Source organism: Pollicipes pollicipes, unplaced genomic scaffold (genome assembly GCF_011947565.3).
Source record: "Pollicipes pollicipes isolate AB1234 unplaced genomic scaffold, Ppol_2.1 Scaffold_7261;HRSCAF=8764_pilon_pilon_pilon, whole genome shotgun sequence".
Taxonomy (NCBI): Eukaryota; Metazoa; Arthropoda; class Thecostraca; order Pollicipedomorpha; family Pollicipedidae; genus Pollicipes; species Pollicipes pollicipes.
The window spans coordinates 4,040,880-4,052,009 of record NW_023597054.1 but is presented as its reverse complement, the minus strand read 5'-3'; the positions used below and the strand labels follow the sequence as shown (position 1 = coordinate 4,052,009).

Below are 11,130 nucleotides of genomic sequence, written 5' to 3'. Positions count from 1 at the left end.
GCGCAGCGTGGGTCGAGGTCGCCTGTTTGACGTGTAGCCCCAGCGGTGAGAGTTCGAGACCTGTCAACGGTTGGTCCCGTACATCGGCAGCATATAGCCGACGGCACCTGGTAATGCTGGGCCGCAGGTGTCGCATGTCGGGCATTCATCATGGCCCGTCCTAGACACGGCAGAGGATGTCATCCCCAGCAGGACTGCAACTTTGTTTCTCTTTGGGTGGGGGGGGGGGGGGGGGAGGGCATGGCCAATTTTCCTCATGGTGACACGCACAGAGATCCGCTTTAAAATAGAGGCCATGGTGTCTCAAAGGTTTCAGTGCGACTTGCCTAAGGAAATGTTCCAGGATTTCGTCCCGGATGGGAGGCATTACATGGTTGTGCCCGTTGAGAATGAGGATTTGCGGCCCTTCGTGATGCACTCTGGAATTAGGCGTCCCTCGAAAAAGGTCATGGTGTCAGAAATAATGGTTAGAGGATACTCAGGTAGGAATACTCATACTCAGGCAGGAATCGTGTTTGCAATAGACGAAGACAAATCATGCACGAAAAGGCTTCAAGTAATCATAGCCAAAGTCAGCTAATGTCAGCCCGTTAGAACCATCCAATAAATTACTACCACTCATTCAGTGTTAGTAAAGGTTGTCAGCCACAAAAGTCAGAGGGGCAATAACCTGGTCATTTTCATGCTGTGTTTTGAAGCGGATCTCCAGGGAGTCCACTCAGCTAAGCGGAGCTTGCTGCTGGGAGCACTCACGGAGCCAGCACCATGAATTTTGCTCTAAGTGTATGAATATGACTGTACCAGAATGTGATTATGGAGCATGAAACAAGTTAAGCATGGACTGAGTTACATACCCACAGGACGAGAAATTGCAACATCCTCAAATATCGGTTACGTTGATATGCGTCTCCAAAATGTTTGCGGAAGACGCTCTCAACGATGGGATATCAGTCATACTTTGGAAATATGAAATCATAGGATTCTCCCACACCTCACGGCCAGGGCAATGTGTCGTAAATAACCTAGAATTACGAATAGAGAATGGGTTATCTAAATGCTTTACTCGCCTCACATGCATTTCATTTGATTCGTGGGGGCTATAAATTAAATCAAATGATGCAGAAAGCTGCAAAGTTCGAAATTTCTAACTTGAAAAATCGGCTTATCCTTTGCCACATGGGTTGATCCAGAATTTTGTCAAACGGGCAAGGCCCATATACGTAAAGTAGTGGAATTTGGTGCTTCTCGAAAATAAAAAATTAGGACCCTTTGCGATGTCCTTGAAATGTTGTGCCTCTTGGAGATAAAGGCTATGTGGTTCCGAAATAAAGTTTCGGTGCGGCGAAAGGGTCAGCCCATGAGCAGCCCAAGGGTGGGTGGCGCGGCCCCGTGCCTGCTCCCACCCACTTGAGGGATGCACTCCGGTCTGTATTGCTCAATTACCAGCAGAATGAGACCATCAAATTTAGACAGTTCTGGAGAACTGTCATCACGTCATTTAGAGAAGTATCATCTAAGCCCCAGTGGCTGGTGCGTCAAGGAGAAGCCCAGCAGCCATTTAAAATCGCTGCCTCCCCGTGGCCTCCCGGAGTAGCCTCGAAGCGGCACCAGTTGTGGGCACGTGCGGTGTCCGCTTTGATAGGCATGTGCTGTGGCCAAATATTGGCTGGTTCTTCTCAATCAAGCAATCCGTCTTTAAACCAAAACAGGATGCAAAATCGGACTCTTACATTTTCATAATCTATGCGACGTCTATATAGACATTAAGAAAATACAAACGTCCATCTGCTGGCCTGTGCTCATCCTCAAGACATGAGCTCTTGAGGATGAGGACAGATCGGAATATCGAGTATCGTTATTATGCCCGCTGATAATCCCTGCAATGCCGTTTGACCAATACCTCCTGGTGTATCGAAGGTCATTAATTATACGTAAGAACTTTGAGCTCATAGTACCACAAAACGCAAGCAGCTAAATGACTGTCTTTCTGATATCAAGTCCAAATTATGACCGCAGAGTAACGTGGACAATTTCGTCTCGGAAATTTGTCTCGGAAATTGGATAGGCAAGTTTCATGGGTTTTCTCGCCCTCCAATGAAAAGCGCAATATTCCAGCCCTAATTTCCAGTGTGTGGTGCACAAGTGTGATGGGATGAGGGGCGTGTCTGGATGTCCCGTCACTCCGCCCCGCACCTACCAATGAGCCAGGATTTACCGTCACTCCGCCCCACACCTACCGAATAGCCAATATTTACCCTCACTCCGCCCCAGCACCTACCGATGAGCCAGGATTTACCGTCACTCCTCTCACCACCTACCGATGAGCCAGGATTTGCCCTCACTCCGCCCCGCACCTGCCGATGAGCCAGGATTTACCCTCACTCCGCCCCACACCCGCCGATGAGCCGGGATTTGCCCTCACTCCGCCCCACACCTGCCGATGAGCCAGGATTTACCCTCACTCCGCCCCGCACCCGCCGATGAGCCAGGATTTAGCGTCACTCTGCTCATCACCTGCAGATGAACCAGGATTCACCGTCACTCCGTCCAGCATCTACCGATGACCCAGGATTTACCGTCACTCTGCTCACCACCTACAGATGAGCCAGGATTTACCGTCACTCCGCCCAGCACCTACCGATGAGCCAGGATTTACCCTCACTCCGCCCCACACCTACCGATGAGCCAGGATTTACCGTCACTCCGCCCAGCATCTACCAATGGGCCAGGATTTACCGTCACTCCGCCCCGCACCTGCCGATGAGCCAGGATTTACCGTCACTCCGCTTACCACCTACCGATGAGTCAGGATTTACCGTCACTCCGCCCCACACCTGCCGATGAGCCAGGATTTACCGTCACTCCGCCCCAGCACCTACCGATGAGCCAGGATTTACCGTCACTCCGCCCCAGCACCTACCGATGAGCCTGGATTTACCATCACTCCGCTTACCACCTACCGATGACGCATGCTCAAACGATGGTCTGACCGTCTGGCAGCTTGCACGCTGAACGAGACTGCCAGTAAAAGTATATATCGGCGCTTTTATTATCTGGTCGCTTTGGCACCCCATTACCGTATGAAAGCACGCCTGTGGTCGCATGTAACATCTGTCGTATGAATGATGGTAGGTTCGAAGTGCCTTGTACCTAGCACGTACGACGGTAGCCTACATTTTGCTCCATCGCTTTGATTGCTTCAACCGACATATTTTTCAAACTTGACGTATTTTAGGTCACACAACTCGTCTGTAGTGCGGTGACAAGCCGTCATCGCTTATTCCACCGCCGTTCTACGGTTTGAGATAACGAGGCGGGACCTCGACACACGAGTCTGGGCGTGTCTAGCCTGATTTGAGAGGCCACGGGACACAACAGCTTTCACTGATGACATGCTGTTAACGCATTAGTGTGTCATGAGCTTCACAGTGCCGCTCTCTCTCTCTCTCCAGCCTTGGCATACATGGCGCTGAACATAAAAGAAAACGATACAAATAATATTCATGGTGCAGGACGAGACTTGACCGATTCTGCCCCGTGAACCAGCTTGGCGCGTCACAGGTCGCTAACACCGACGTCCGATGACGCCTATTTCGTTCAGTTTTCCGGGAAGAATACCGCGTTCCGCCTGGCTATAGCACACACAGTTTTCAAAACACCCTGCGACGCCTTCCGTGTCTCGCGGAGGTAAAACGCATGGCTCAAAACCGCTGAAGAAATGCCACCATGCTCCGCACCTGAGCGAGATATAGGGTCTGGGGGCATCCAGAGCCGAAGGGACACCAGCGCACACCGAGGACGATGGCTGCTCCCAAACGCAATACTGCTCGCTTTGCTATATCCATCGGATCATGTCATGCAGCGATCGTCCACATCCGATCATATATGCTCAATTCGACGCGCACTGGGGCAGGTGAACTGAATCGAGAGAAGCGCCCTGATGAGCAGCCTGGCTGCATTGGCGTGCGGGCGAGCTGCGTCGGCTCGGGTGCCGTCAGCCATGACCATTAATGAGCCCGTGAACTACGACCACTGGCTACCCATATCGGCGTCCAGCAACAAGCGGGAACGCCTTACCGCAGGCGGGCTATCTGGCCGACGTCGGAGTTTTCCCAGCGCCCTCGCCAGTGTACCCGAAGGTCAATGCAGCGACGGCTGACCGGCTGTATTTCGCCCCGCTCCGTGCCGCCGGCCGTCAGGCATCGGTGCGCGGGTGGAACGTGCAGACGTGCGACCGCGACAAGGCAGCGGCCAGTCTCCGCTGAGCTCGGCGTCCCGCCACGACGGTCCGTTAGGAAGACGCCAGGGTACCTCGTAAGATTCATTACACATCTTACAATATACATACAAAGTGAGACAGATGAGTGCATCCTAACTACCGGGACCAGCGACACCGGGTGTGGAGCTGGCTTCGGATCGCGCCCACACGCCACCAGTCCGGTCCGACTCCACCACGTGCCCGGGTGGCGGGCAGCAGTCCGCGCCGCGAGCGGACGCGCCGCGCTGAGGTGCCATCTCGTGCGCGGCGGGCGGCGGCGGCGTCGCTAACGAGCCGTCGCCGCCGCCCGCCGCCCCCTGACTCGCCACAAATCAATATGACACGGTGATGATGCGCAAGGCCACTTGGGTATCGAGTGCTGCGGAGTAGGTCGCGGCGACACACGGCGGCTGGGGCTGACAAGGCGGGTCCAGCAACGAAAGGGAGCACTGCACCAAGCTTGTTCTGCCGCACTGTTTGTGCACCTCCGTAACAGAAGACAACGCATACGTGGACATCGTGTGAAGGGCGTTCGTGTACTGCATAGACGGGATAACGCACATCTTAAAACATCAGAAGACATCTACATTCCTTTGGAATTTCAGAAAATGAATACGCGGAACTCTAACGACGAGCGGGAAAGCCGTCGAAACGCTACAGTCCACAGAACGCCGAGTACAAATATTTGCGAAACAAATTATCCTTACGAGGCTTGACTAAATAGCTCGTGAGCCTTACGGAGCGGCACAGCCCGCGCGTTGACGCCTGACGCCGTCACTGCGCCTGGCTCCGCCGAGCCCCGCCGCCCCGGCGCCGTGCCTCAGTGGCCAGAGATCGTGCGCAGAGTAGGTCACCGCTGGTGGCGTGGAAGTGGTGGTATTCGGAGCTGCCCCGCCGTGGTCGCGGGCTCTAGTACTGCGTGCGCGCGGGGCGGCGACCGGCACACGCCCCCTGGAGGTGGCGGAACAACCGGCCCGGACACGCTCATCCCACGTGCTCCGCCTAAAGCCCACAGACGGAGAGTCGGCACGCAGCGCCCGCTGACGCAACCAGTCACCACTCCTGAAACGCATCCGGTTCTCAAAAGCCACCAACACCAGTCATACGCTTGCCATGCGATCGAGTCAGCACCGACTCCGCATGGTGGGGCGGGGGAAAACAAGCGCTTGGGCAATGCCCCACTCCAAGGCGCCTTCGCACTTCACCGTACAAAGCAGCATGAGTTTCTGCCAACCGACACCTCCAATGCCCGGCCCAAGCCGATATTCTGGAGACGATAACTTTAAAAGCTTCTGGAATCAAAATTCGAATAAGATATCAAAACCACACCAAGCCTCATCTCAGATAAGCTTCACCGCCATTCACAACAAAAGCCGCCCTCACGCGTTCAGCAACAAAGCAGTGGGTACCCGAATGAGTCCCGCGACCCCGCACGCCCGGGAGCGGACCTGGCCGCACGCACATACAGCGCCGGCCAGCCGTCGCAGATCACACTTCCATCCACCAGTGCAACGGAACAAATAACTTCGAAAGCTTAAATAGCGCCAGGGAGCAGGGCGGCCCAATGGGGCGCACACTGAGAGGGTGTCGCTCACTGGCCAGGCTGCAGGCGCGGACGGACGGGCGTCGGAAGCGGGCTGCAGCAAGGTCGGAGCCTGCACCGGCCGCAGACGCCTGAGCCCCGCCCAGCGGCCGGGGCGACGCACGAGCGCGCGCCAACGGGTGCCGGGCCGCGGTATCACATCACCACCGCCCGCACGCCAGGAAGAGGCCAAGAACGCGCCGCCCTGGCAATGCCGCTTCTCATAATGCAAGTACACAAATGGTTTGATTTCAATGCGTGCCCACTGGACGTGAGCCGCACCGTGTCCGTGGATGGCCGCCCGCGGTGCCGCTCGCAGTCACGACCACCGGCCGAACCCCCCGGCCCCGGGCAATGGCGCCGGCCGGCCGGTCGTGGTGTCCCGCCGGCTGGCGGGCGGCGTCCGGGGGGCCCAGGCTCGGCGTTCGTGTCGGTGTCGGGTCAGGAGGCGGCGGGCGCCGGCGCCTCGGACCGAGGTCACACGTGCCGGCCGGCCGCCGCCGGCTGAGAGCGGCGCTTCTGACGCTCCGCCGCCCGGCCGCCGGCCTCCACGTCCTCCCGTGTGCCTGCGGATGGCGCCCCGGTCAGCGGACCGGCCTGACTGGCAGCCGCGGCGCCCGGCGCGCGCTGTGCCAGCACAGGTCAGCTCGGGTGCGGTCACCCTTCAGCTCCTGGGTCCAGTTCGTCCAAGCAAGTGCTGCATTCAGTTTGACACTGGCACAGGCTCGAAAGGAACTTTGGAAGGAAGAATGAAATCGAACAACCTCGTCGCAAAGGGATCAATTAGCCCTCGATTACTCGACGATGAGAGCATATCTAAGCAACAAAATCTCCAACACAAAACTGAACTTACTGAAAGCCAGTTTCAAAAATGTCGCCAAGCTGAGTGTTTTGGCAATATGTATGCATGCGCAAATCACCAGTAACAATCTGAGTCATGTCATCGACGTTCACACTGAAAGATGTGCAATATGCAAGGACCACTGACGTCTGGTGTTGGCCCCATATGGGCTTGGCTGACCTTGTCGGCTGTAGTGGCCGCGACCCGCGCCGTAGCCGTGACGGCTGGGCCCGACCTGCTGGTAGGGCGGCGGCGGGCCGTGACTGGCCCGGCTGGGTCGCGCGCTGCTGGCGGCCAGCTCCGACTCCTCCACCACCGGACCACCGCCGCCCGGCGGCCGCCGCGGATGCTGCCGCTGCAACGACACTCGCTCAGACCGACGGCAGGACGGCACAGGACGGGCCGCCGCCAGACGGCAGGACGGCACAGGACGGGCCGCCGTCAGACGGTAGGACGGAACAGGACGGGCCGCCGTCAGACGGTAGGACGGCACAGAACGGGTCGCCGTCAGATAGCAGAACGGCACAGAACGGGTCGCCGTCAGATAGCAGGACGGCACAAGACGGGCCACCGTCAGATAGCAGGCCAGCACAGGACGCGCCACCGCCAGACAGCAGGACGGCACAGCACGGGTCGCCGTCAGATGGCAGGACGGCACAGGACGGCCAAATCGCTTTTGTTGTTGTTGACCGGTGTTTTCGGGCGCGCCGACTGCAGCGGTCATTTGGCGCCCATTCGGCCAAATCGAGTACGGGAAGAAGCGGCACCCTTAAACTACTGTCAATAATCGTAATTGTTGACAGTCTTACGACTACATTTAACATGTGGAAGAACGACTCGCCTAAATAAATATAAATTAAACCGAATAGATAACAGGACCCACTTCCATTGGCCAGCGCTGCATCATTCTGATGATCGAAGAACAAATGCTATCTCTATCTGTGGTAAATCACGGCACAGAAGAGCGTAGTGGTTTGGCGCTCCGCGTAAATGCAGGTGATCGGGCCGACTGGAGGGACGATAGGCACCACCAGGTGTGATAGCAGTCAGGGCCCAACAAGCTGGACTTCTCATCGCCCATGTTTGTTTTTTTGCGACCACGGTCGTCAAAGAATACAAGAGCATCAGCGTGATAATGTAAGATGTTACACTCGGGCCCAGGTCGCATGTCACATGAAGGCTGTAAAAACTGACGGCCTATCTCGTGAATCAGCTTGAACCAGCCTCCACGTCCCTGAACTTTAATCAGCTGACCTTTCGGGCGCTCCAACTGCGTAATTATGTGGCCTCGTTGCTACTCACATCGGCAAAGTTATACCCGGCATGACGTTTCGATCGTAACACATTGCTCGCTTCGCTATGAGAGGCATCATAATGGTATGATATTTCGGATACTGTCGATTCAAAACGACGGTGATTGTACATGTATCTGGGCGTGTGAAAAACCGCAAGGTATATGAGAGCGGACACTTCCAAGAACGGCAAATTTTCAAGGTGCGGTGATTAATATTTATTCTGGGCTGATGGCTTAAGGTCAGAGAGCCCACCACGAGCTCCCAGAGATTACTTTACGTCAGCGATGAGAAGTTGACCTTGCTGGCTATGGCTGGAGTGTGGCCACCAGCCGGCCGGGGCCAGGGCCTTGGCTTACCCGCTGCCGCTTCAGCGTGTCCATGGGGTGTTTGAGCGTGTCGGCGAACTTCCTGGGCGGCGCTCTCTTGGGGTTGGAGGACGGCGTGTGAACGGCGCAGCAGCGGATGAACAGCGCCATCACCACCACGAACGCCACCGAGATCAGCAGCACCGCCCACCAGTAGTGCTGGCCGATGGAGGCGAGACCGCATCACCACCTGTCCCGGCAGCATCGGCGCCACAAGCGACGCCGGCCCGACACCGACACCGCGAGCACCGGTGCCAGCCGAGCCGCCCCACAGGACGCCGTCAGCACCACGGATAACCGAGACACCCCCGTCAGCCCGCCTGACACCGGCACCGCGAGCACCGGTGCCAGCCAAGCCGCCCCACAGGGCGCCGTCAGCACCACGGACAACCGAGACCCCCGCCCCCCCCCCCCCCCTCCGTCAGCCAGCCCGACACCACAGAACGTCTTAGCAGAGACGGCGAAGTGACAACCACACATGAACATGTGTCTCGAAAGAAAATATTCGGAACGAAAAAGAAACTAGCCATCACTAGGAAAGTTGCATACATAAACCAGAAAGCCCGTAGGGCATACTGGCCATGCTGACGACCCCAATGGTATTCACCTTGCACAGAAATGTCATCACGAAAAATCCTTTCGAACCGGACGGTACGGTCATCTAAAACTGCAAGGAGCTTGTCGCGTATCGGGGTCGGCGTGACCTAAGTTCTGACCACGGCTCCTGGTCACAGTGGACGACTTTTCGGAAAAGGAGTTTTCAAACTTTGTGGGCTATCGCGGGCATTGATTTTCGAGGTCAAAACGAGTTTTCCATTTCTAGCATAAGTGTTTGTTCCCATACTCTTTTGCTGCGACCAGCGGCATCGTAACGCCAGCGCCCGAGGCACACAACTAGGCTGACGCTTATTTAGCCAAATGGTTTCTCACCTAGTCCATGTTACAGCCAACAACTTGCATACAACTTGCTTGCAATTCGCATAAATGCCGCAACGTAAATATGTGAAGAACCGGCAAAACGCACAGTGCCGTGTGCCGGAGGGGCAGTTTCAAGGCACGCAGCCGAGTTGTCCGAGTTGCAACAGAGTTTAGAGTTGTCATCTTTTCCGAGCGGGGTTGCGATCCACTACCAGAAGAACAAGTACCGCTCTGTACGAAACGTTTTAAAAAAGCCTGTACTAAAAGCTCTGCTAGTTTCTTTTTTGGAATACAATGAACCACGTACTCATGGTATGCAGCGAGATGTCACCATACTGACAAATGATGATTAGCATAGGATGATAGCTCGTTCAGGTCGGGGCACCTTATATAGACCGCGCGGGTTAACCGCGACGCGCGGGAGGGATCGAACCCCCAGTTAAAATAGCAAGTTCACGCGTAACCCAAGGGCGCAGGTGCCGGCAGGCCTTGTAGAGCCGGGTCGGGAGCCAGATCCGGGTCCCGTTGGCCACGTAGGGAGTGCACACTGCAACAGACAAGACGCGTCGCGCATGCCGACGCCTGGCCGCGACCGCCACACGACCGTATCAGGAACAGCGTCCATGGCAACAGGCGGCGGGCGGGGTGTCGGGCCGGGCAGTCCGCCCGCCCGGTGATTGGGCCCCCGTCAGGGCCGGCCGCCGCAGTCGGCAGTCGCCGCCGATCATGACCTCCGCACCGGGCCGTCAGCGACCGCCACCAACAGCCCAGCCGAGACCAATTATTCCGCGGCTGACGGCCGCCAGGCATGTCCAGAATGCGCCCACATTTTCCACACGGCGGCACGGAAAATCAGCCCCGGTTATTTCCCTCATCAATCACCGGGCAACCAGCCGCCGCACGGCGCGATATTCATCTACTGGCATTACCGATCGGCCAGTCCCTGCGCTGCCGGCACCGGGCACGTCAGCTTCGCAGAAGGCGCAGCTGCTACTCCGAGGCAACCCCTGCTCACGAGACGGGCCTCCAAGCTGAAAACGCAATGCTTGTTCTACGGAAGGGACCCTGTTCGTCACGTGACCCAAAATACAAACCCCTCACCATCGCGATGCGCCACACCACTGCTGGGACAGCCGCGCCTGACAACGTCTCCATCGCTTATGTATCGGGACGACGTGTCGGGCGCAGCCTGCGTGGCTGGAAAACAGGCCCCGTTCCACATCGGACCGAGATAAGAGAGCGCATACCAGCAGCGGCGGCGCTCCGCACGGCGGCTGCCGGCGCCACTGACCGTGATCCACTCGACGATGGACATGAGCGTCTTCTCGGAGAAGAGCAGATTCTTGAGCTGCACCAGCGGCCCCTCGGCGTCCACTCGGCGGCACTTAAGGAACACGTCGCAGTAGCCCTGCCCGGTGAAGGCGGGTCGTCAGCTCACTTCCCGTTGACACGTTGACTGGTGGGCGCGTCAGCGTCGCGGCCTCCAGTAACTGCCGTCGCGTGGGAGGCACGTGAACTGCGCCACGATCGGAGACAGCACATACACGTCAAGGGCCCACGGCATTCGTTCCCCCTGCCGCCCGCCCGGGCCCCAGTCGCGGCGGAGCGCACGTCACAGCGGCGGCGTTCACACGACCACGCAGACCAAGGGCCCACGGCGCTCGTTCCTCTGCCGCCCGCCCGAGCCCCAGTCGGAGCGGAGCGCACGTCACAGCGGCAGCTTGTGGTGACGTGCGCTCCGCGCTTGTGGTGACGTGTCAGCCGACTGAGGCACCACCGCCCGCTGGAACGCTCCCGGCCACGGGCCAACAGTGAACAACAGCACTTGCTGGGTTATTCATCCCAGCGCGTCACTGCCACGGCCGTCGACA

General features: G+C 57.4%; 1 protein-coding gene across 1 annotated transcript; it reads right to left on the bottom strand.

Moving 5' to 3' along the window:
- Positions 1 to 4,308: 4,308 nt before the first annotated feature.
- Positions 4,309 to 10,800, bottom strand: LOC119112356 (disintegrin and metalloproteinase domain-containing protein 10 homolog). Its single transcript, XM_037236513.1, has 4 exons — positions 10,551 to 10,800; positions 8,333 to 8,500; positions 6,862 to 7,036; positions 4,309 to 6,406 (listed from the first exon to the last, which is right to left on the bottom strand). Exons 1-4 carry the CDS (start codon positions 10,572 to 10,574, stop codon positions 6,318 to 6,320), a joined length of 456 nt encoding a protein of 151 aa, XP_037092408.1. The 5' UTR covers positions 10,575 to 10,800; the 3' UTR covers positions 4,309 to 6,317.
- Positions 10,801 to 11,130: the final 330 nt, after the last annotated feature.

Excerpts from the sequence above, each read along its gene's own strand:
- LOC119112356 (XM_037236513.1), bottom strand. The coding sequence starts at position 10,574 with ATGTCCATCGTCGAGTGGATCACG. Across the intron at positions 8,501-10,550 it reads CCATCGTCGAGTGGATCACG|CACTACTGGTGGGCGGTGCT; the intron begins GTCAGTGGCGCC and ends TCCATCGGCCAG. Across the intron at positions 6,407-6,861 it reads CGGCCACTACAGCCGACAAG|GCACACGGGAGGACGTGGAG; the intron begins GTCAGCCAAGCC and ends CGCCATCCGCAG.